This window comes from Erythranthe guttata, chromosome 6, assembly GCF_056151865.1.
Source record: "Erythranthe guttata isolate IM_541 chromosome 6, IM_541, whole genome shotgun sequence".
In the NCBI taxonomy this organism is placed as follows: Eukaryota; Viridiplantae; Streptophyta; class Magnoliopsida; order Lamiales; family Phrymaceae; genus Erythranthe; species Erythranthe guttata.
Genome location: NC_142538.1, coordinates 3,158,100 through 3,182,885, shown reverse-complemented (window position 1 = coordinate 3,182,885; position 24,786 = coordinate 3,158,100). Strand labels below are relative to the sequence as shown.

General features: G+C 36.5%; 5 protein-coding genes across 5 annotated transcripts; all 5 read right to left on the bottom strand.

Annotated features, from left to right (window-relative positions):
* Positions 1 to 27: 27 nt before the first annotated feature.
* SKIP (chromatin protein family) lies at positions 28 to 2,025 on the bottom strand. Its single transcript, XM_013003078.2, has one exon. It carries the CDS (start codon positions 2,023 to 2,025, stop codon positions 214 to 216), a length of 1,812 nt encoding a protein of 603 aa, XP_012858532.1. The 3' UTR covers positions 28 to 213.
* Positions 2,026 to 4,722: 2,697 nt separating this feature from the next.
* Positions 4,723 to 5,727, bottom strand: WOX7 (WUSCHEL related homeobox 7). Its single transcript, XM_013002664.2, has 2 exons — positions 5,243 to 5,727; positions 4,723 to 5,137 (listed from the first exon to the last, which is right to left on the bottom strand). The coding sequence occupies exons 1-2, from the start codon at positions 5,634 to 5,636 to the stop codon at positions 4,902 to 4,904; spliced, it is 630 nt and encodes a 209-aa protein (XP_012858118.2). The 5' UTR covers positions 5,637 to 5,727; the 3' UTR covers positions 4,723 to 4,901.
* A 3,866-nt stretch (positions 5,728 to 9,593) lies between these two features.
* EIF2 (eukaryotic translation initiation factor 2) lies at positions 9,594 to 13,044 on the bottom strand. The gene is made up of 6 exons (XM_013003203.2): positions 12,612 to 13,044; positions 12,203 to 12,282; positions 11,258 to 11,484; positions 10,498 to 10,619; positions 10,294 to 10,407; positions 9,594 to 9,922 (listed from the first exon to the last, which is right to left on the bottom strand). The coding sequence occupies exons 1-6, from the start codon at positions 12,831 to 12,833 to the stop codon at positions 9,833 to 9,835; spliced, it is 855 nt and encodes a 284-aa protein (XP_012858657.2). The 5' UTR covers positions 12,834 to 13,044; the 3' UTR covers positions 9,594 to 9,832.
* Positions 13,045 to 14,071: 1,027 nt separating this feature from the next.
* LOC105977616 (aquaporin PIP1-2) lies at positions 14,072 to 15,487 on the bottom strand. Its single transcript, XM_013002941.2, has 3 exons — positions 14,668 to 15,487; positions 14,446 to 14,586; positions 14,072 to 14,360 (listed from the first exon to the last, which is right to left on the bottom strand). Exons 1-3 carry the CDS (start codon positions 15,292 to 15,294, stop codon positions 14,265 to 14,267), a joined length of 864 nt encoding a protein of 287 aa, XP_012858395.1. The 5' UTR covers positions 15,295 to 15,487; the 3' UTR covers positions 14,072 to 14,264.
* A 3,777-nt stretch (positions 15,488 to 19,264) lies between these two features.
* On the bottom strand, positions 19,265 to 21,245 carry HSPRO2 (Hs1pro-1_N and Hs1pro-1_C domain-containing protein). The gene has a single exon (XM_013003348.2). The coding sequence runs from the start codon at positions 20,929 to 20,931 to the stop codon at positions 19,531 to 19,533; it is 1,401 nt and encodes a 466-aa protein (XP_012858802.2). The 5' UTR covers positions 20,932 to 21,245; the 3' UTR covers positions 19,265 to 19,530.
* Between the last annotated feature and the right edge of the window lie 3,541 nt (positions 21,246 to 24,786).

Below are 24,786 nucleotides of genomic sequence, written 5' to 3'. Positions count from 1 at the left end.
ATCCCATTGACCATTGCAAAGTACATATTTTAACATCAGTAACACCAAATATCAAATGTCACAACATTCATTACAGATTATAGCTATCACCAAAAGACAGCAAACACAAAGTGCAATTCATAATTCAAAATCTCTCACATAAAACAAGTAAGAAAAAGATCAAAGTTGTGGAAATTTTCCGAGATTTAACTTTAAACAGAATCAAAACCCGAATTAACGACCCCTTTCAAATCCAATTCTTGATCTACCTGAACCATCAAAGCCATCTCTCATGGACCCCGCGCTAGCCTTCAAAGTGCCTCCACCCCCAACTTTATCCATTGCTTTCTTACCCTTGTTAACCTCAGTCAAGAACTGATCAAGACCGAACGGATCTTCCTCAGGCGGCTGGTTCTTCTCAAACTCAACGGGCCTCTCTCTCGGGCCGGTCTTCTCAGACGTACCTGCAAACGACCTATCAGCTTTGAAGCGGTCGGTCTTCATCAGCTTATCCAGCTGCTCATCCGCACCACCATACATCTCGTCATCCGCATCTTTCTTAGGCCTGTACAGAGTGCTCATAGTATTCTGAGCAGTGAACAAACCCTTGTCGTAAATGTTGTAAGCATCGTCAGTAGCAAAACCAGAGTCCATCCCTTTCTCCTGGTTGAACAGCCTCTGATCGTACATGACTTCACCTCCTTTCGATCCTGTGGATGCCATTCCGAGAGCCACTTTCTCACTGATATCACGGTCTCTATCTCTAGTAATCTTGCTCTTCTTCCCCATGGCAGCATCTTTCGCCTCGAGTCTTCTCTCCCTCTCCCTCTCTTTCCGCCTCTCCTCGCGGATTTTCTCCCTCTGCAACCGCTCCTCTCTCTCCCCTCTCGATTCCTTCGGAGCATCTCTCACACGCTCGTAATCCATACTCATGTCACCATCGTCAATACCAATACCGCCGCCCCTCTCGGAAGGCGGCATAGGCACAGAAGCTGCCGGAGCAACACCGGTCCTTTCGGACCTCGCCTTTCTTGCCAATTCACGAAGCTCCATCTCTTTCTTATCCTTCTCTTTCATCATCATCTCCTTTTGAACCTTCGAACGAACTGCAACAGCCTCTCTCGCCTTCTGCTCCGAAACATATAAAGCCTCCGATAACTTTGCAAAATTATCATTAATCTGAACATCTTGCAGACCACGACCATCTGCAGCTAGACGCTTGTCTAGCGGTATTGTATATCCTTTTGGATTCTTCCAATTGGAAATACAAGGTGGGATTTTCCAGTCTTGCTGGTCCTTCACAGTCACTGGCCGAGGAGGGGAATGCATAACTGGCACGGGCGGAGAACCGGAAGCTTTTGGAACCCTCTTGTGCTTGAACTTGGGCGGCTCCATTGGATCCACAGGCATCTCCACCATGCGAATAATCCTCTCTTTAGCTCCCGAGTTAAAAGCCGCCGACTGCTGTGATGGCTTGTACTTGATAAACTTGGAGTCGGAAGACTGTGCCGGAACATTTTTCGGCTGTGCAGCACTCAACCTCACGTTAACTATCTTCTCGAGCGCAGCTTTGGTTTCTTGCATAGTCTCGTCGATTTCTTTCTGCTTTTCGTCCACCTCCATTTCATCTTCTTTCTCGAGATCTTTAACAAAGATTGGAACAAGATCGGTGTGGTCAGAGTACACAATCTTCTTCGCGTTCTCATTCTGTTTCACAATTGCATCATATCTCAAGTTGCCTCGTTCATCCACGGTGAGGGGTAGAGTCTTGCCACCCGATTTCTGGTTCGTGCTTCTGCCCATGCCAAGTGGGTACTGTGCGTAGTGAATTTCAGGGAAGGCTCCTCCATCACCGAAATCTTCGGGCTTAGACGGCTTAAACCCTGCTCGTTTCAAGTAGGGAGGGACTGACTTAGCTTTGGGAGCCTCGGAATTCTCGGCCTCGGTTACACTGTACCTATTTTTAAACCATGGGTCGTTTGTGTGGTCGTAATTAGCATTGACTGATGATTTTGCCTTTGGAAGAATATCCGTCAACGCCACCATCTTCAAAATCCAATCTCACTATTAGCTACTGATACAACCCTACAGAGACACATCAAAAATTAATTAAAAAAAGTGTAGTAACTTCTGCAAATCGAAACTAAAATTTTAATTATGAAACCGAGAACAAAGGGGAAGAACTAAAATCGGCTGTATCATGATATTTAAAACAAAACAAAACAAAAAAAAAAAAGAGGAATAGATAAGTAAAGAGAGTAATTTAACAAACACATAATTCCAAACACAGATCATCATATAATTCATAATAATTAATGTCAAAATTTGAAGCTTTTTGAGATACCTGAAACCCTAGTTTAGATCTTAGTATAACTAATCGGATTGTAAAAACGAATCTGAAAAATATACGAAAAGGTACGAAAATAAGCTTGCTTAGATATAGCAGAGAAAAACCGACCTCAATTTAAACAAAACCCGGAGAAAAAGCCTTTGAATTGGGGAAGAACCAGGAGAAGCTGGGCGGCGATGAGAAGGAAGATATAATTTGGTATTTTGTATTACTCTAAAAACAAAATTAATTGGTATTTGGTTCTATATAAACCGGTTTAAACCCGAGCGGGTGACGGTGGCATTCGGTTCGGGCCTTCGGGGATTCGGGTATTGGGCCATCGTTGTACCTTTTATTCTTTTTAAATGGGCTGGCTAATTAAGTAATTAGTGCAGCCCACCAAACAAGACTACCAAGTAGTAGCCCACCAAATTATTTTCAGCCTTTTTTTTGGATTAGAAAGGTGGGTTACCCCCGATAGGGTTTCCGGGTAGCGACTTCAATACCCGACCCGATATGTTATATGCCCAACCCGACTAATACCCGAAGCTTAAATGAAATACTTGAGCATGGTTATTAAATCGTGAATCGAATCGAAAAATATTTTGTTAAAAAAGCGAATCATAACTTTTAAGAGTTTTTATTTTTCTTAAAAAATACTATAAATATCAATTGAATTATGTACTATGCATAGTATTCATTAGAGTTGGGACTGGGTTGGTTTTTATCCACCAACCGACCCATTACCGACAATATTTTAGGTGGATAATCAATTTTTAACCGACCCATTGGATCGGGTCGGAAATTTCAACCAATCCATCTGTAATGGGTCGGTTAGTGGTTTCTAATATTATTAAAAGTTGGTTGACCGATAATCATCGGTCATCCAACTATATTATTAAAATCTTATAAAATAAAGGCCGTGTTTTCTTAAGTGATTATTGAAATTATTAAAATAATTAGTATTTTAAATTTTAAAAACAATCAACAAAGGAAAAAATAAATTGACCTAAATCTTCCACCGATTTCTTTATGCCGAAGCTTAAACAAAAAGCCACAAAACTCCACTAAAGATCTCTTGTGCATGTTTGAAATTATTTTGAATTTCCTAATTATATTATTTCGTTAAATTGTTATTTATTATTTTCAACTGATAAATGATGATCGCATCGTGGCATCACGCTGAATGTGAATATTTTTACTCCAAAATTTGAATTTTTTTTAAGTGTACCAGGTGACTGGTATAAACCATCAACCGACCCATTCCGGAACCAAATATTCGGTTGCCAACCATCAACCGACCCACAAAGGTTGGGTCGGCAATGGTTTTAGAATTTAAGCAAAAATGGTTTGATGAATGGGTCGGTTTTTAGGCTAGTAATCGACCGACCCAACTCAATCCCAGCCCTAGTATTCATTACAAAAAATTATATCACATAGAAATCTCTACCACCATACAACCAAGCTACATATGTTGTATAAAAAATAATAATAAAAGGACTATTAGTCTTTTTAACACGAGAATAGCAAAAAAGGTTTACGATTAAAAGAGTATCATTTATCATCATTTGTAATATTCATCAATGAAAATATTACAAATAATTATGTTTTTTTAATTTTTTAATAATTATTTAAACTGGGAGGGGTGATTTTTTAGTAATTTTCAGACTTAGAACAAACGGTGTTAAGGTCAAAGGTCTGAAAACTAACGGTGATGGCCACATTGAGATAATTTTTCAAGTACAGTGGGGCAAATCGATGCAATTGAGAGTAGAATGAGGTAAAGTGATATCGAGTCAAAGTAAAAGGGGGAAAGTGGAATTTATATATAAATTTAAATTCAAGAGCCAATACAAACTCAAAATAAGATGGACATACTATATATGTTACAACGAGGTATTGTCCTATTTAACTGCATGTTGTAGTTAAAACCTTATATCTTATCATAATATATTTTTAATATTGTACTCAATGTATATATATATATATATATATATATATATATATATATATATATATATATATATATATATATATATATATATATATATATATATATATATATTTTATTCTGAAGACCGTGTATGTATTGTACGAATTTGGGATTAAATAAAAAATGGTTCGAACTAAATCGTAAATCTTAAGATGCTTTTGAAAATTTTCGACTTATTCAACGGTTTAAATCGAAAAGGGTTCAAATCGGATCGAATCAGGCGATTTGGATCGTATTAATCACAATAAATTGTCGTAGGTTCGTGTAGTAGTTATTTGCCTTAAACAAGTTATGATATAATAATTATAATTTTATTAATTTAAACAAAAGTCGATCGAAGTGAATTGATTAATAATATAATATAATATAAAATAATTGAGTTCCCCTCAACGAGTTGAATATAATCTCTCAACACACTAAAAAGAAGAAGAACAATAATATAATAGATGAACTCCATTTTGACGATGCAATATCAATTGTCATATATCCTAATCAATTAAACTAAAGCAGAAATATTATATGATGATGATGATGAGATTAAGAAAAAGGGCAAGATAATTAATTAGGTCTATATCATGTTAATTAATATAATGTAAATAATTAAAAAAAGCTTAATCGCAGGTCCAACGTGGGATGATCCATTTCAGTAGCGCCGTTAATATTATTATTATGGCCGTACGTAATGAAGGAAGCATTCTCTGATCTGCAATTACCAATATTATTATCTGCGGCTTCACCAATTAAACACTTCACTGGAAACAGCTGTAGGGTTTCAATAACCCTCCCTCCCTCCGAAACCTCGTAATTAATCACCCCTTCATCACCATAATAATTACCTGTCAACAAATATATAATTATATATGTTAGTCTGATATAATTAAGAAAAATATGATTTAATACAAACAAAACAAAACAAAACAAAAAATAGATTAAAAACTTACGTTCTGTGGAGGAAACGGCGGCCAGCTTGGTGTTGGTGGTGGTGGTGGTCTGAAGGTGGTGGTGGTGGATATTGATTATGTCGTCGTCGGCGGCGGGGGCGGTGGAGACGAGAACGCGGCGGCGTTTCTGTCGCTCTCTGGCCTTGTGGTTTTGGAACCAGTAGAAAACATTCTTGCTCTCGATCTTGCCGTAAAAGCTCAACTGAGAAGATATCTTTTGTATTTGATCCGTACTAGGTGTTCTCAGACCTGACCTGAACAGCTCTGTCAGAACTTTTACCTGTTCGCTTGTTGGGTTCCACCGCCCGCACTTCGTCCCCCCACCGCCTCCGCCGCCACATCCGCCGCCGCGTGACGCCCTGATGCAAAACCCTGCTGAATACTGATCTTCCATCAGAATCTGTTTTTGCTATGAGTTCTAATATTGTACTTGCTTAAAAAATAAAAAGAACTAGGGCAAGTTGATAACGTTATTTGTTTATGCTGTTATCTTATTTATATATATATATATATATATATATAGAGAGAGAGAGAGAGAGAGAGAGAGAGAGTGCATTGATTTTAGGGATGAGAGAGAAGTTTGAGGATTTGAGGGGCTATTGTTTTTTATTAATTAATAAATAAGTAAATTTGATAGTAGAAGGAGAAGAGATAGACATGCAGAAAAAGCTGCCACTGTTCAAAGTTTAGGGCCGCGCGCGAGCAGACAAAGAGGTGTGTGTGTGTGTGTGTGTGTGTGTGTGTGTGTGTGTGTGTGTGTGAGTTCTTCCATTTTTTTTACATTTTATTTATTATTATTAATTAATTTCCTGCTTAATATCAGTTCAAGAAATTCAAGAAAGCAAACACCTTTTTCTTGATTTACTTACATTTTCTTTTTTCCTAATTTAATCTTTTTTTTATCTGATATAATATTCTTCTTTTATTCAATTTGTTAATTAAATTATTCATAAGGAGAGAGCTAGCTAGGAAATTAAAGTAATAAAAATCTTAATAATATAATTGATTAATCATAAAACCCCGGTTGTGTTAATTAAGATCAGAAACATGCATGTATCAAATCCTCTTTGTTCATTTGATTTAATTAATTCAACAGTTATATATATATATATATATAATGTTGTTTCAGTGTTTATAGTATTATAAGATGGTCTGCAAAATTAGAATAAAATTGATGCATTGGTGATATAAAGTCAAAGTTCACATTGTGTTTGATCCCAGTTGGAGTGTTGTGATCACAAAAAATTCTGACAGCACAGATTATATTTATTGACCAATACATATCAACTGTTCAAAATAATTCAGTCAATAGGAAGAAAAGAATTGTGTTATTGGGATAAATAATATAATAAAACATTATATTATAAAAAAAAAATTAAATAAAAGAAAAGCTCCTTTTGAGGGTGTTGAGACACAAACAAGAGGACATAAAAAGCCACCAATTTAAGATTTAGAGTGAGAAGAGACAACACACGACCAACTCAAAGGGGACCAAATTGGCTTTTCTTGTGTCCAACTGCTTCCTGTTCTTCACCTAATTAATTTATATACTTGTAACATGGCTTCTTTAATCTAATGAATTTCATAATACAACTTTGGTTTATGTTTCAATTTATCCAAGAAACTTTACCTTATTAAAGAAATTAATTACCCCAAGAGAAAACGCATGCGGGGTTTTAAATTACACATATTTTAAAGGAAATTTTTGGCTAAAACTCCCTCAAAATTAAACTATTTTGTGTAATCTAACAGTCTGCTTAGACTGAAAATCGACAACTTGGTTGTAGAGTTAGACTGAAAATAGACAATTCATGAGAGTGGAAAGGGATAGTATCGTTGGAGAATTTGGATTGAAAATAGATATCTTAGATGAAAATAACCAATTTCCAAGAATGTTGTGGTGAAAATTAGAGGCGGAATAGTAGGAGAAATGTCATTTTTTTAAGTAGATGTGATTTTTATGGCTATGAGTTATATAACAATAATGTATTTTCAATCAAAATTAACTATTTTATTTATGTCTAAACTGTTCGACGGACTTTTAGCAAAATATGAAAATATAATGTCCTCACTTAAAAGGATATAGGTACTTAGGGGCGTTTAGCAAAATGTCTAAATTTTAAAAGCTTGTAAGTTGATTAATTTAATGATCATATACCTATAACACATTTTGTTTTTTAGGGATTGTCTTGATGGAGTGTGATTCAATTTTCAATATTTTTCGGGACTTTATAAATATTCATCTTTTATTGTTGTCTTTTACTAGTTTAATTTCTTTTCAAACTCAATTCAACATATATATTTATGGTTGATTTTATTTATTTTTTTGTCAAGGATACATTAGAGAAATATGTGTGTGTGTGTGTGTGTGTATTATTATATATATGAGAGGTGTTGCCCTAGTTTGTATATAATTTTTGGTCAAGGAACAATGAACCTAATTTAGTAAAATAATGTTAGATGTGAATATGCACATGATTCTAGGACTGTGACAAATAATGAAAATTGGACCAGCCAATTAATTAGTTGTGTGTGTGGTTTTGGCACAATTCACAAGATCAATGTTTGGATCTCAATACGTAATCTCGTCTTTTCTTAATTACATCACTGTCCGTTTGCACTTGGATCTGCATTTTGCAGCACTCCTAGGAATTACTGTCAAATCACCCCTACTGCAATTTCTTTTTTTACAATTCTTTCTTTCTTTCTTTCTTGTTGTTCAAATATATATTTTTTTTTTAATTCAAATTTTCAAAATATTTAATTTGATGCATCGGATTAATTTGATTAGATTATTTTCCTCACATGTAATTGATTATTCGGTACTAAAAAAATGCCTTATTCTTTGTACAACATTTAATATTAAAATAGTAAAAAATTGGCATTACGTATAATTGCTTATCCATATTATAAAAAAATATTATTAATTATACATGCTATATAAAATTTATTTAATTCGATTTTTCGGAAATAATTTAGATTGAAAAATAAAGTCATAGGAAGAAGCAAAAGTAGAGATGGATAAAAGTGCCATGCGTCGGATTTAGCTGTCCCTTTCCAAACCTCCAAATAGATATTTATTTTATTTTTTGAATCACTCCAAATAGATAGTGATAACATACAACCTTTATTTATTATTTTATTTTATTTTTTGCCCGTTTTTCATATCTGAGTAAAAATGTTTTTCAGTGAGATTCGACAAACTCTATTAAACTAATATTAATTAATTAATAAATGGTGTTTATATATATGTGTGGGTGGGCGTGAAATCTAGGCGGCCCCTAATTTTCCGTCGGGTTCTAAGTTGTCTCCACTAATCTATGTCAGCATGCACAGAGTGTCTAATTATATGCACATTTTGCTGAGAAATAATACCCCATTTTTGAGACACCACTCTTATTATTTGGACAGATTAATAATTAATCCTTGTAAGAAAATGAGTTTACAATCATAGACTGCATGCTGTGAGAGGCCACCAGTAAAAAATATAATTTCATCAAAAGAAGTGGTGGCATTAATTCAAGCATTAATTATTTCATTTCAAGATCGCATGAAACATAAGAATTAGCGTAAATTACAACCGTCCTTAACCAAAGGTGTATTTACGAAAAAAAAAAACTACTCACTTTTTTCAAAATTACATCCACCCCTGCGATTCGTAAATTTCTTACATTAACACTCCTCTCCTCACTTTTTTTAAAATTACATCCACCCATGCGATTTGTAAATTTCTTACATTAACACTATTTTGTAGGAATTGATGCAAGAAAATTACAAACTACAGTGGAGGATAAAAAAATAAGGGATTTTTAGTAATTAAACTTTACCTCAGGGAGGTGGATGTAAAGTGCCCTAAGACTTGATTAGAACCAAAAGAATTTGTAAATTTCTTACATTAACACTCTTTTGTAGGAGTTGATGCAAGAAATTACAAACTACAGTGGAGGATAAAAAAATAAGGGATTTTTAGTAATTAAACTTTACCTCAGGGAGGTGGATGTAAAGTGCCCTAAGACTTGATTAGAACCAAAAGAATTTGTAAATTTCTTACATTAACACTCTTTTGTAGGAGTTGATGCAAGAAATTACAAACTACAGTGGAGGATAAAAATAAGGGATTTTTAGTAATTAAACTTTACTTCAGGGAGGTGGATGTAATGTGCCCTAAGACTTGATTAGAACCAAAAGGATAAATCAGTTGTCCGTAAAGGTGGCAATTTTTTCGTATAATTAATCGTTACTTGTGAGTATTTACATGCATCTAACATGTAAATTGCATAATTTCATCCTTGCAGCAATGGATACAGGAACAGCCAATCATGAAGAGAAACAGGCAAGTCCGACAAGGGAGTTGATAGTTAGATGTTGCCAATATTTTCTATTCATAAAGACATGTTATAGATCACAAACAAAAACAAAAATAAATCCCCAGAAAGTATGTGGCTAAATGATCTCAAATACAGAGTACATGATTTTTTTTTCTAGTTGGAATGATAGCACCAATCAAATGAAGGCCAAATCGTCACAAAAAAAACTACATAGAAGTACTACTCAGTTGGAGCTCCACAAAACCGATACGGGGTTGATCAATCACAGGATTTGGGCAGCTGTATTCAGCTTTTCTGCTAAGCTGAGCTGTGTCCTTGTAATGCTAGATAAATACAGTAGCAGCAGCTGATCCTACAAGAAGAAGAAAAAACTCGAGTTTAGATAGATTCTGTTACGAAAAGTATACCTCCACCAAATATATACCGAAAAGTATCTAATCGAATTGAATCTACTAATACAAATGCGAAGTGAGAAGTTCTCTCGAAAATGGAACAATGCTATTCGCTATATCTTGAATTTTTTTAGTGAGGTAAACATGAATGAAAATAATATCCTAGCCTTTTGAAATATCATAACTCATAGTTTAAGCTTTAGACATTTTGTTACATTTGCCAATTCCCCACTCCAATCCAAGTCCAAACATCAATTAAAGCGAAATTCAGAAACGGCAAAGCAAACACGAATTAATTGCCATAAGAAAAACTTTAAAAACAAGTTTTTACCTGCAGACTATCATTGACTAGCTTATCGAAAGCTTGTGGCGACAGTTTGGGAAGGGATGCTATGGTATCGGATATGAATCTTCCAATTTTGTTATCAGGGGCAATCCGCCCTTCCTAAAAGAGAAAAACGTAAGCAGTTAAAAAATGACGCAAAAGAAGGATGCAAACAAGATATTCAAGAGTTTTATAAAACAGCCATCTCACCACAACATCATCTACATATTTATAAATTTCGCCAATGAGAGCAAGTAATCGTTCCATTGAGGTTTCCATTCCCTCCAGATCACTAGGAAGTTTATCCACATTTGTCGGCTTAAGCACGTCAACTGCACAAACAAAAACAAAAACCAATAAGATAATTTAATCAAGTATATCGACACATGCACGCTATATAATTAATCAATAAGAAATAACGCAACAGCAATGCGACTATGCAAGTAATAAATAAAAATCCATACTAAGCAATGAAAAACATCATAACATGTTCAATGAATACGCGAGGGCATGCATCAGTCAATTTCACAAGTATCATTTTAGAGGTAATGAAGTAGCGAAGTTCCAGGAAAGACGAAGCATCAACATTGAGCGCTTTCAGAAAATCATCACAGCCAACAAACAGAAAAATAATTTGTCGCAAAACGGAAAAGTCATTATCCAAACAATCAGTTGAGCCAACAAAAACAATATCCACGAATACTAATCAGATAATATGATACTAGTTGCTAAATGCTCTAGAATATATCACCAACCACAAAAGTGGACACATATTTATTTCTAAAGTGGAGAACCACTGACCCTTATGCCAAATGCAGGCAGTTTGCATGCATAAAATCACTAATAAACATGATTGGGTACAAACTTTAACATATATACATCCAAATTGAATAATTTACTGAATCGAATATAAGATCAAAAGTATGAAGCATGGATATAGTTATAAGCAAAGGTCCAGATAGATACATACACCCAATTCGCTCTGCCTCAACCATGCGTAGGTCCAATGGAATTTCTTGAAACTGAGCAGCAAGTTGACGCTCGCCAAGGGACAGATTAATAGAGATAAAGGCCTTAATTGCCGCAGCTCCAGTTCTGAATTCAGTATCAACAGTCAAATGAACAAGATTGTTGACATCTCTAGAATAGAACTCATGGATCAATGCACTACCAGCAACGACTCTACCAGTCGAAAACCTGCCCAAATAAAAGTATATTCATATTTCATAAGCATCTAATCTATTTCCAGAATTAAGACATCTATTGAAAGCATCAGCTAAATTATCGAATTCTCATGAATCAAATATTTTCTCAACCGACGACTTAAAGTTTGTGGAAATCAGAAACAGGGTATAAAAAAGGACAGATGAAGAAAGCAACTCACTACAACATAGAAGTACATATAAAAAATCCAATTAGTATCAGAAAAATACCAGTGGAAGTTTGACATCGACAACATATTAGTAGCTCACTTACTTTACATCAAGTAGAAATTCATAAAGATTAAAATCACAAAAAGCATTTTTAGACAAGTATTCATATTTCCTGCTCAATCAAAAGCTGGAAATAGTCATAAAATCAATTTATGGTGCCTAAGATGCACTATAATGAAGTCAACAAAAACAAGGCAAAAATACATAATAGTGTGATGAGTATGACAAGCAAAGCCACAAAGTTATAATAATGAGATTAAACCAGATGAATAAACAGAAAAAATGTGTGTTATTGTCAACTAACTTGTATATTATGGACGACCCAAATGTAAATACTAAAAGTTTCTTCAAGAACTAAGGATTTCCAAACCGGAATGCATAATTAGCGGACAGTAACGCGTTAGTTTTGAATTTATTAACATACGCGCACATACAGTAGCAGAAAGAAACAAAAGAATATTGTCTAATAAACTGAAAATTACCATCCAACAATGACTTCCTTTGGATTCACCTTCTGGTGGGATGACAACATATTTTGATGATAATCAATATCCAATGCAACCTAGATACAAATAAAAGTAAAAAAGGTTATCCAAAAACAGAAAAAAACTATACTATTCAGTTTATATACATACCAAACAAATCCCAATCAACAGAAACAAATTAACAGTCAAATATCCACTCTAAACTTCAACAGACGAAAGAACCCGGGGAACTTGCATTTACTGAATCGATATGAACTCCAACATAGTATGTTTATTGTTACAAATTACAGTCTACTTCAGAAAACCAGGAGCAATTAATTAACTAAGAATAATAATTAAGACACAAAAATGTATACAATTCCTTCAAAAAATCTTCATAAAATACATTAAAAAAAAATGGATTTACCTGATCCGAGGACTCATTGTGGGGAACGGCGTAAGAATTACGAATGTCAATCGTACCGTCGGGTAAAACAGATCCGAGGAGCGTGCCGATGACGCGTTCAGCTTGGTCGGGCCGCCTCACGTAACAATCGCAAATATTGTATAAGACAAGTGGATGAACCCTAGCCGATACACTTGTTGGTGACTGACCGAATTGCAGCACCGTTTGTTCTTGAGAAGCCATCCCTCGACACTCTTCGATTCAGATAAAGAAAGCTGCAATTCAGAGAAAAAATGAAAACGCGAGATCGGAGAAAGAAGGCTTAGAAATTCAGAGAAAACGAAGACAGAGAAGAGAGCTGCTCGAGAGAGTGGGGAAGATAGGGTTAATACTTTTTGGGCCGGGCCACGGTTTATATATTCCATGGGCTTCTATACTTAAGAGAAGTTATTGTGTCAGCCCAAAGGCCCACATTTCAAATATTACAATTGCTTAATTTATTTGTTAATTACTTTATTAATAAAAGAAAAATAAAGATGTTAATAGTATCTTGCAAGCTGTAACTTCATATGATTGACTATCCATTTTTTTTTTTTAATTTGAGGAACAAAACTAAAAAATCTTATGCAACGTGATCAAAATGGTTGTTAGTTGAGTTGCTCTTACATCGGGTGGAATCTAACAATTGATTTAGGCCCCGTTTTGTTGACAAGATAAGATTAGCCAAGATAAGATTAAATAATCTAATGAGACCCAATTATTTTATTGGAGCTTGAAAGGTCCAACAAAAAAAACTCATTAAAAGGCAAGATAAGCCAAGATAAACCATGATTATATAATTTTGGCGGGTCGACCCGGCAAGTTATTGAGGATACCAAACATCAAATTAAGTCCAACTATTTAGTTAATCATGGCTTAATTAAATAACTACCCACTAATCACACATACATATGGTGTGTATGTAATTATGTGTAGATTTACGATTCAAATTCACCAAATGTGAATAATCAAGTGTATCATCTAATTTCCCGAAAATATAAATACATAGGTGGTGTTTGCAAAAGCTTTTTGAAAGTGATTGTGAGTTTTTTTTTACTCATATTATGTTTTTAGTTGTTTGCAAAATCAACTTTTGATTTTACTTATCTTAAAATAATTTGCTTAAAACTATTTTTCTTAACCATCCCCAAACCTGCATTTTCTATTTAAGTTAATTTTCCAAAATATTTGCAAATACCTCCAATTTTCTAGAATAAGCATTTAAAACAAATTTAACGCACAATCACTGACTTCTGTTTTTAAATAAGTTTGGAAACACTACCTTAATATAAGTTTGGCCGCAGAGCTGTTATCTATTATAATTCCCATTCCACATCTTAACTCTAAATTTAAAGCAAGGATTTTTTTTAATAATAATAATAATTGCAGTGGCAAACCAACTAACCTATTTACTATTTAGGTGTGTGGACTTTCATTAAACATTGAACAATTAAAAACTCCTCTTTTATTACACCACATAACCATCACCATTATAATATACATACAACAACACAGGAAAAATACAAGAAGAAATTTAGATAATCCTTGATCTTCATGCAGTAGCTTGAAACGACGACGTACGGCCACAAATTGGAAGAGCACACACAACAAGGGGCTGTTTGGTTTCATGGATAATCAAGACTTGGATTTAAATGGGATGGCCCTAATTACAACCACGTGGTACAGTGCTGCCAGTGCTGCCCCAATGAATGGTCCAACCCAGAATATCCACTGCATAATATAACAACATCATGTTAATCACAATTAGTACTACGATTTAATTATTTTTTAGCAGATAATTAATTAATTAGCTCACGTGATCATTCCAGGCGTGGCTCTTGTTGTAGATTATGGCTGCACCAAGGCTTCGGGCCGGGTTGATACCAGTTCCGGTAATCGGTATTGTTGCCAGGTGTACCAAGAACACCGCAAACCCAATTGGCAACGGTGCCAATATCTTCAATTTTAAAATAATAATTTAATATCATTTTAATCAAATAAATCGAATTTAAAAAAAAAAAAAGGAAATTATACTTACAGGCACGTGCGAGTCTCTAGCGCTGCGTTTGGCATCAGTAGCGGAGAAGACGGTGTAAACAAGAACAAAGGTACCTATAATCTCAGCTCCGAGGCCGCTGCCCTTCGTGTAGCCGTGCGCCACCACGTTAGCGCCGCCGCCGTTGCTCTGGTAGAGGGCTTTGCCGAAGCCTTTGACCACGCCGGCTCCGCAGATGGCTCCCAGGCACTGCATCACCATGTAGTACACCGCCCTAGTCAACGAAAGTTTCCTCGCCAGGAAAAGCCCGAAAGTCACCGCCGGGTTTATGTGCCCGCCTGAGATTCCGGCGGTGCAGTAAACGAGGGCGAAGATCATGCCGCCGAAGGCCCAGGCGATGCCCTGGATTCCGACGGTGGAGCACTTGGACTCCGACTTGCTGACGCCCATCACCGTCAGCACGGTGATGTACAGGAACAGAAAAGTGGCGACGAACTCGGCTATACCGGCTCGGTAGAAGGACCACGAAGCCAGCTCGCCCGGCTCGAAGAGCGGCGCAGGCGGCGGCTCCTTGTAGTCCTTGTCCTGTGTCTGAGCCGCCGTCCCGATCGGCTGGCGCTCGTCGAATCTGTTGGCTCCCACTCTCACATCCTCCTCTTTGCTCTCCATTTTCTTGCCACGTGTCAAAGCTTGTGTTTTACTTGTTGTGCTTGTTGTTGATGATGGGCTAATGAGAAGTGATGAGAGGGTTTATATACAGGAGTTGTGGGGCCCACTGACTTCCATTGATGACTTGATTTTCAGTATGATACAGATTACAGCCGACCACTGTATATAATTTTTGTTTTGTTTAAAAAAAATTATTGGATGGAAGAAAACGACATTGAATTTGGGTAGGCTGGGGATCCGACGTGGCAAGATGAGGTCCATTGGTTTGCAATGTAACACTGTTTTGATGATGATTGATGGAATTGAAATAAGAGTGGCGACCACCGCCCACACTTTGAATCAAAATGGCAAAAAATGTGGGGAGTTTTTGTAACTCAATTCACTAAAAGGTGAGATGTTCTGAATTTCTGACATTGAAAATGAATTTATTTAGTTTTTTTTTTAACTTATTAGGTAATCGTCGATTTCAAAAAACAACTTGCAAGTTATACGAGAGACGCAGTCCATACTAGACTAACAATGTGTGACAAGCTCGATCTAACAACGGTTGATAAACAAAATTGAACCGGACTCATTTAACACAAACTTACTTGCTTTCAATCGTTAGGTTATATCTTATATTGATTATGGATGTTGAAGTATAAAATTTCTCTATTTATGAGAGTTGAAGTTGAGTGTAGAATTTGGTGCAATAGATGAGGGCCTTCATCGACATAGGGTAGTAGAGAGTAGGGTAGTTCATTAATGGGGTTTTGGGTAGTCACTCTTTGTTCTCTAGTTTGACATAAGATCTAATTTTGCATGTGCGTGGATTTGCAGAGACGTGGTTAAATTGGTACCCCTAAACTTTATATTAATCATGATTAATAAAATTTAAACGTAATTGAAGTTTGGTTAATGAGATATTTTGGAATAGATGAGTGTGATTGTGGGAGCTAAAATACTATATAAGATATATTTTGGATTTTTATTACAAAATAGTACAAGTACATGTTTCTAGGACGTTACTTCAATAGTGCCTAATACATACGTGAATGACTCTTTCAATACACATGGTAAAATGCATCGATTGATTTTTAACTGTTGACTTACATATAATCGTACGTTTGTGTGTATGTGTATTTAAAGAATGTTTTATTTAACCTCATTAACGATTGAACATTTGGTGCTGATAATATGATGTAACATCTCATAAATCTACGTGAACTATTGTTCAGTTTCATACTAAATGGACCTTGAATAAAAAAATGGGAATTTTTTTTTTCCTAATTAAAATTAGAGTAAAAAGTAGTTTACCCCCTAAATTATGACCCATTTTGCACTTTGTCCCCCAAACAAAATTTTTTTGCACGTTTTTACCTAAACTTGGTTTTTTGTTGCACGGTGCCTTAAAAATGTTATTTTCCGGCAATTTTGACCGGAATCTTACACACATGCCATTCACGTGAGTTTGGCAGGGTCAAAAGTGTCCTTACATTCATCATATTAAATAAAAAACAAATAAAATAAACAATAATAATAATAAAAGAAAAGAAAATAAAAAGGAAAAATCTGCAACTCTCTTCCTCCTTCCTCGAGAGAAACCTGCAAAGTGTCGCCGCCGTAACTTTTCACCACAAACTCAAAGATGGAATCTATCTAAATATATTTTATTTGAACTGAATTTTGGAACTTTTTGGAATAACAATTTGGGATTTTCTTTGACCATCAACACTGCTCCGCCGGCAAACTCGACGCTGACGCTGACGCCGATGCCACCTCCGCTGGCGGGGGCGTCTAAACGTGCAAACCCTGCAACTTTATCCTCCACAAAAAATGCTACCAATCGCCACAACAAATAAACCACCCGAGAATTTGGGGAAAAGCAAGAAATTCTTTCACCGGAGAAATTGTTCCCTGCCCTAAATCTCAACAAGGCAATTGGCCTCATGACCATTCGCCGCCGTGGCCGTTCTCGCTGCCGTTGCTGACGACATTCAGTGGCCATTAACCAAAGACTTCGATGCCGTTAAGCTGGACTCTTCCCATTATTTCATCTCCGATTCTGCTTTCTGCGACGAGAACCAACGGAGTGAAAAATGAGAAAAATAATAAGAACAAAACAAGAAAGATAAGGAAGAAAATGAGGTTTTGAGCTCTGAGTTGATGAAAGTTGCACTAATTTTTGGGTTCAGAAGGTGGATGTGAAAACAATGGTAGCGGTTGCCAGGAACATAAGCGAGAGAGGGGAATTGGGAAAGATGAGAAGAAGAATACTGTTGGACGCCACGTGTGTATTAGCAAGGAAAAGACAATTTCCCCCCCTGCCAAATCACGTGAGTGGCATGTGTGTAAAATTCCGGTAAAAATTGCCGGAAAATAGCATTTTTAGGGCACCGTGCAAAAAAAAATCAAGTTTAGGTAAAAATGTGCAAAAAAAATTTGTTTGGGGGGCAAAACGCAAAATGGGTCATAGTTTAGGGGGTAAACTGTTTTTTACTCTTAAAATTATTTGTAATTAGTGGGATTGGCATGTTAAAGAATCGTATGGCCGGTGTGTTTGTTTCTCTAATGATTAGGACATAATTAAATTAATAATCGATTCGCTAATGAGCTGGTGATTATCTTCCAACATTAAAATGGAGATATTCCATGCTGGCATCACCTTTGAAGATGGGTAATGATTTAAGCACTTAGATTATATTACTATTTAAACACATCTGTTAGTCGACGTGGTTTTATTTTTATTCTGTAGTTAACGATTCAACAAACTAATGTATATATAAAACATAAACCACACCAATCTAACCAATATATGACAAAATCGACCTAACGACTGTTGGCAAAAGAATTCAAACATGAATCACATAAGTCGAGATATTAAAACATAAATTGAATTAAAAATACAATATATCCATGTGATACGAGAATTTAACAATTGGGCCATGCAAAGAAATGGGTTAAGAGGCACAAAAGGGCGTTTAATTAATGGGCTACACACTAATCACAGATAAGCCCAACTGATCGATTCAATTTCTAAGCAATTTTGACCTTTGTATGATTATAAAATATTGTATTATTTTCATAATAGGGAAATTAGAATAAATTTATTTAAGGTAGTATTTTCATGTGAAGAGTCGTTAGTTTGGAACTCAAAGAACACCGATTCATAAGCAAAACAAGAAGATCAATGTTAAAAACTTAAGAATCAAAATCCCTCCGTTGATTATTCACGTGAATTGCATCAAATCTCAAATAAATAAAAACGAACATAACCATTGTGAAGTTAACTATTACGAAAATAAGCGTGCTTAGACAATTCAAAATAATAGTAGGGAAATAGCGGGGAGTTAGAATTAATTAACCCAAGCAAAAAACACACAGTTTTAAACAAGATAAATAATTTGTCATCGGCTCAGATCGTTCCTCTTTGTCCACGTCCGGGATTCAAATGGTGCTTCCAACACTTGCCAATTTCGAAACGCCCAAAGTGTTATCGAAATAGTAACCAAAACACCCAATGAAACCTCGGTACGAAAAACCCGTATCTCACTTATGTTTCCCTAGAGACGGAAGCTCGGAAAGGGAAATGGGTTGTGGAGTTAATTTATGGGCTGAAATATGGCAAGTGGGCTGTAGATTCTTATTGGGCGGCGCATCTAGTAAGGAGCAAATTTCAGCCCAGGCCCGTCCGTAGCCCAGGCCCGTGATGTCGGCCCGTAGCGAGCCGGTCGATCCAGCCCGTCCAGCCCAGCAATATAATTTCATGGGCTAAAGGGCCGGGCTGAGAGCATGATTTTCCTTCATGGGCCAGCCCGTCAACAGTCGGCTGAGCGGGTTGAGCTCGTTGACCAGATGGGCCGGTTTCCACGAGCTGCGAGTGAGCCAGCTGGGCCATTTATTCACCACGAGGCCCATCTTATTATTTTGGCCACAGTAAGAATCCAAATAATCCAATACAAGTGTAAGGCAAAATTTTACAAAAGAAGAATGAAGAAAAAAGGCAATGAAATATGCATACATTACATTATACAAAATAATCGTGTTAATAAACGTTAATAATAATATCTAAAAAGAAAAAAATAAATATTGGGCAACCACTAACATCAATTTGCTAATTCCTTCGCACACGACTAAATAAATATGGCCTTTTGTATTTTAAATCACAGTCAACGAACACGAGTCAAACTGTTCAACCCGCCGCCGACTCATTTCTCACTCCGCCACCGCCACCGCCACCAGAAACTCTCCGGATAGTTACCGACTATGCCTTCCAGTTCCGTGGCTCAACTGCTCTCCGTGAAACGTCTTGGCGGCGTCCAAACTCGGGAAATAAGTCGGCTCCAGAAATATCTGACTCAGTAAATCGCCCGATCCAACATTACCCTTCGCCTCCAAACTCCCCATCACCACCGCCAACAGTTGCTTGTAACAGAAGTAAAACCTCTTCACCGCCGCCTCCACCGCCTGCATCCCCTGCAGAAGGTGGATCTTCGCAAACTCATCCTTTCTCCTGTACAGTTCCATGGCGGCGTCCTGTATCCTAGGCCCGCCGGTGGGGTCCACCTCCACCTCCAGAACCGCCGGAATCTTGTGCCTCAGCTCCTTCGAAGATCTCGTGACGTGTACGAGTTCTCTCGATCGGAAACAGAAGAGCTCCGATTCGGAAGTCGCTTTTATCATCAGCTGATTCTTCAGCCGCAAGAAATCGTCTGGATCCATCAGTAGATGCAAATCTTCGATCTGGTTGATAATCGTCCACACTTTTTCCAACGTCCAAATATGGCTCGACGCTCTCTCGTAACGCCGGGAATCGATTTCGTCGGAGATTGTCGTCAGAAGCTCTCCGGCGACGCGGGTCCACGATTCGAGAATCTGGTGCGTTGCGTAGAGGATTCGGTTCTCCATGTTCTTCGAATCAACTTCGTCGTTTGGGCATTTCTTCAGCGCGTGAAGCTCAGCCGGCTTGCAGATTAGGTCGTAGCTTAGGCTCGGCTTGCCGCTCAGATTCGGCTCACCCAAGCCGAGCGTGTACGGACAACCCTGCATCTGACACTCGATAGAGAACCGGATCTTCCTCGCAACGTCCTCGAACATCTCCCACCCAGCCAGCCGCGGCAGCAGGCTCTCCTCGCTGACCTGGCTCACCACCACCGTGTCGTCCGCCATCCTCCACACCTCGGCGGAGCTGTTATTCGACGCCAATACGCCGCCGTCGGACGTCAGATCCGCGATCGGGATCGTAGCCCTCGTCTCCGGATCTTCTTCATCGTCCTCACACAGAAGAGCAATAATCTCGATCTGGCTCGTCGTCAGAGCCTCCAACCGCCGCCTCCATTCCCGGCGGTTGGTGTATTTCCTCGGGTCAGACAACACGGTCGAGATAAACCGGAAGGTAATCTCTAAACCGGTAAAAGCCGGTTTAATAACCGACTCACTTTTCCAGCCGGGAAACTCGGTAGCGCACCATAGCTTCCTAAGCTCCGGAAGGCGAAGATAGTGTTCGTACGCCGAACAAGACGAGTCCGACGCCGCCGACAGCTCAGCAAGCCGGATTTTGGCCGGCGGGATAGAAATCTGGAGCTTGTTGCCGAATTTAGGTGATTTACTAGGTATATCAGAACCGATCATCTTATTTTTCCAATCCAAATCAACCATTTTGTATTTGAAATTAAATGAATACGAAGAGAAAATAAATTATTTATGAGAATGTTTTTTTTTTCTGTTTATTTTGTAATTGTAAATGATTTGAATATATAGAGAGAGAGGAGAGAGAAGGAGTATATATAGAGGAGTACGTAGGGTGATGGGAGACAAGAACAGAGGAAAGGCGTGTGGAAAGGGAAGACGGAAGAATTTCTAAAGGCGCGGCGGTGATAAATTATTATTAAATTAAAATTCTTAATTTTAATTATTTATTCCGATATATAAATGGTAATCTTATCCAAATACGGATATAGCTGTTCGAATTTTTCAAATATTGTCCTTTGCTTGGAATTTGGAACACGGTCACAATTTCTAATATGTCTGCTTGGGGGAAGGAATCAACTGCTACGCTAAGCTGCTGACTCGTCTTTTCCTTCTCCAATTAATATTTGCCACGTACCCCATTTTGGTTTTCAGGATTGCTGCTGCCAGGCAGTATTCCACTGGACCTTTTTTTTTTCTTTTTCTTTTATAAATTCAATTTTAAGTATTGTAAATTACTATCACCGCCTTAGGTAAGGTCCCCTTATTTGTTCATAATTACATCCACCCCTGCAATAAGTAAATTTCTTACATTAACACTATTTTGAGGGGGGTTGACAGTAATATCTAAAAAATAAGAGTTTCTTTGTATATAAACTTTACATTAGGGATGTGGTTGTAATTTACCGTTTTAAGTGTGGATTAAAAATCGATAGTAAAAAAATTGTGTTTTAGTGAAAAGGGTATAGCTTCTTAAAGTGCTTATTAGTATTTTCTATATATATTTATTAAGTGTAAAAACAATATAAGAAGATGGTTATAATCATAACAACAGTTGACTAATAAATTGAAAGACCAAAAAAAAAAAAAAAGAGAAAAAATATCCGGCAAAGAGGACTAAATTGGAGCAATTATTTGAACAAAGGGGCACAATAGTTTGACGAAGAAAATTAAGTGGTTGTAGTCCAAAGGTGAATGGAAACTGGTCCTAGGATAATATATTTAGTCATAACGTTGGTTCCATCCTATGATCCTTCGTAATGGCTCATTGGCTCTAGTAACCTAAGTCGTCGTTTTCATTTGACTATTTTGAGGGGTACGTATTTCCTGGTTTAATTTACAGATAAGGGCAGGATTTTCGGCATAAACTACGATCCTGCCATTTAATTTAAAATAGTGATAAATTAATGTTTAATCCGATATGTTTGATAGTGGGAAACGACAACATTGGATAAAAGGCCATGTTTTGGAACTTGAGTAGTTGAAGTTGAACAAAAAGTGGCAGAATTTCTGCTAAATTAAACCTTGTTGTTCTTTGTCCACTATACTTGCTTTTAGGTCCAAATCAATTGAACTTATTACTTCCTCAACAGTTTAATTTAATTTGGATAACGTTCAAAAAGAAAACTAGCGATTTGGAAATTGAAAATACATTTCGGGATTTTTGTTTATAATGAAAATTATAAATATATTTTGAAAATAAGATAATTATAATAATTGAATCATGTCCTAACAATATTCTTGTTGTATGCCTGAAATTTTAAATCAGCATGCTGGATTAGTGAAAGGGTTAACAAGATGGACAAACAAGTTAATTAATTAATTCAGAGTACTTTAGATCGATATATAGCTCTTAAATATTTGGGATTTTTAGAATATGCTTTCATGAAGTGAATTATGCTTTTGAGGTTAAGATAAAGTTTATCATGTGGTTTAGTGTTGGAAGAAGGGGTTTATGCTCTTAAAAGAAACCTTTTGTCTTATAATTGTTGTTGTTAAAACCCTAATACATCCAAATTTGTTCTTTCTTTTTTGTTTTAAGAATCAAAACTCATTTGTTTCTTTGTTTGGATTAAGTTTTGGCTTTGTTCAAATGGAATATTTCTTTTAATCAAGTTCCTCTTGCTCTTAGCATCATAGACGATGATTAGGGTATGTATAAACATCGTTTTATGAGAGCAAAAATAATATATATATCTCATTTCGGCCAAATTTTCTATTATCTCATTAGGTTATCGTCAAGTTATCAACTTTATCGAATCAAATGAAAATCATAATTGATGTAACTAAGCCCACTAATACCCAAATCAATTTAATCTAAAGTCACAAAGCTCATAAGTTTTGTTAGCTCACGCGCACAACGTCACGTTTACAAAAATTTAACAGAGGTTTTTCTAATCACCACCTATAAATATTCATCATTGTATTCATTCCATGGTATGTCATTTGTTTTCCCGAGTGATCCCTACTCCGGTGTGAGTCTCAACTCGTGTACCACAACCCTCCACATTTTCGATCAATTCCATAGCTTGAAGGAATACAAATTTTATATTTTTCAAAATTTCGGAGGAATACAAATTTACTCATTCGTCTTACAATTATATAAAATTATCAATCACTATAAATTATATTAAATTTGTTAATGTTTTTTCAACATTTAAATGACATTCAAATAAGTGTGTTGTGAGAGAGGGTAATAGTGTCATTTTGCATCGTGGGCAAGTTTCCGTTAGTTTCGGATAAGTATAGACCAAAAAATTGTCTTAAATCCAAATTGAAAGACACAAAGTTCAAATGTTGGCGGGCGAAACATTCCTCTTTACTATTTGCATGTTGGGACTCCAGTCCATCTCCGCGTTTACCGCTTTAATATTGCCAACTCATTTTCTCACTCCACGTGTCATTCCCTGGTTCGTGGGTCCTCTTATATTTCCACTTTTCTTCCAGTGCTCGTTCATATAAAAGGTTTTATCTATCCTACACCCGGTGAAGGTTACACCGGGTGATTTTTCACCGTTGATCTACACACACCAATGTGGGTGTGTGTATGTTTGTGTGTATATTAATGGTAAAGATCTACCCGGTGTATTTCACCCGGTGTAGGATCTCAAAAGCCCATATAAAATTATGATGAGGAAAATAAAAAAGAAGAATATAAATGGAATTAGGAAAAATATGAATTCCCTACTTTCTCCTCACCAGCTAAGAAATCACACACAGAGGACCCAGCACGTGACTCACCCACTCCCCCAGTCATGGAAGGACACGTTGTCACGTGACCCATAAATCATAGTGTCGTGCCCATCTGGAGGCACCTGATTGGTTCAACGGTGCCTTATCCCCTACTACATGTTATGAATAATAATTAATTAATAAATAAACGGTTTGTTCTTGGTGTAATTTATTAGATTTTGCAGTTGGGGTTGTCTCAACGGTTTGTTTGGCTTGCAAGTCTGGATAGAGGAAATGCGTCACATTATAATTTCAACCTTTTTCCCCCAATTTTCTTTTTACTGTAAGAATCATTTGAGCCCCGTGAAATAGGCAGCTGTAATATTAATTAGTGACAAAGTTTGATTAGGGAGTGTTTGGGAAAACATATTCAACCTGACAAAATAATTACTCACAGAAGTTAGGTGTATTAATGAATATATGTTTGTTTGTTAATGTCACAACTTTGGAAGCTTGGTCATGGGACAAGGACAAGTAGTATTATATTGATTTAATCTTTTACCGGATTTATCCACCTAACTTTTTAAATTTAATTTTACTGGAGAATATAATAATAAATAATGGATATACATAGATAAAATTGAAAGAATAATTAATAATTAATAAAATAGTGGTAGATGATAGTTATCTGGATTTGGTTGGAAAGTCATGGGTGGTTGACTTTGAAGCGTGTCAAGGTTGGGAGTTGGTTTCCTAGGCAAAACCAAACCCCATGCCATGTTTTTTTTCATCCCATGTGCAAATATATATTTATACTTATCCATTATTATCCTCTGCTCGTCTAAACGCAATCTATTGTATGCCCCAGCCGAT

Coding starts and splice junctions, on each gene's coding strand:
- SKIP (XM_013003078.2), bottom strand. CDS start 2,025: ATGGTGGCGTTGACGGATATTCTTCCAAAGGCAAAATCATCAGTCAAT.
- LOC105977616 (XM_013002941.2), bottom strand. CDS start 15,294: ATGGAGAGCAAAGAGGAGGATGTGAGAGTGGGAGCCAACAGATTCGAC. Junction 14,587..14,667: donor CTAGAGACTCGCACGTGCCT/GTAAGTATAATT, acceptor TTAAAATTGAAG/ATATTGGCACCGTTGCCAAT. Junction 14,361..14,445: donor GCCACGCCTGGAATGATCAC/GTGAGCTAATTA, acceptor TATATTATGCAG/TGGATATTCTGGGTTGGACC.
- EIF2 (XM_013003203.2), bottom strand. CDS start 12,833: ATGGCTTCTCAAGAACAAACGGTGCTGCAATTCGGTCAGTCACCAACA. Junction 12,283..12,611: donor ACAATGAGTCCTCGGATCAG/GTAAATCCATTT, acceptor ATTTGTATCTAG/GTTGCATTGGATATTGATTA. Junction 10,408..10,497: donor AATATGTAGATGATGTTGTG/GTGAGATGGCTG, acceptor TTTCTCTTTTAG/GAAGGGCGGATTGCCCCTGA.
- HSPRO2 (XM_013003348.2), bottom strand. CDS start 20,931: ATGGTTGATTTGGATTGGAAAAATAAGATGATCGGTTCTGATATACCT.
- WOX7 (XM_013002664.2), bottom strand. CDS start 5,636: ATGGAAGATCAGTATTCAGCAGGGTTTTGCATCAGGGCGTCACGCGGC. Junction 5,138..5,242: donor CGCCGTTTCCTCCACAGAAC/GTAAGTTTTTAA, acceptor ATTTGTTGACAG/GTAATTATTATGGTGATGAA.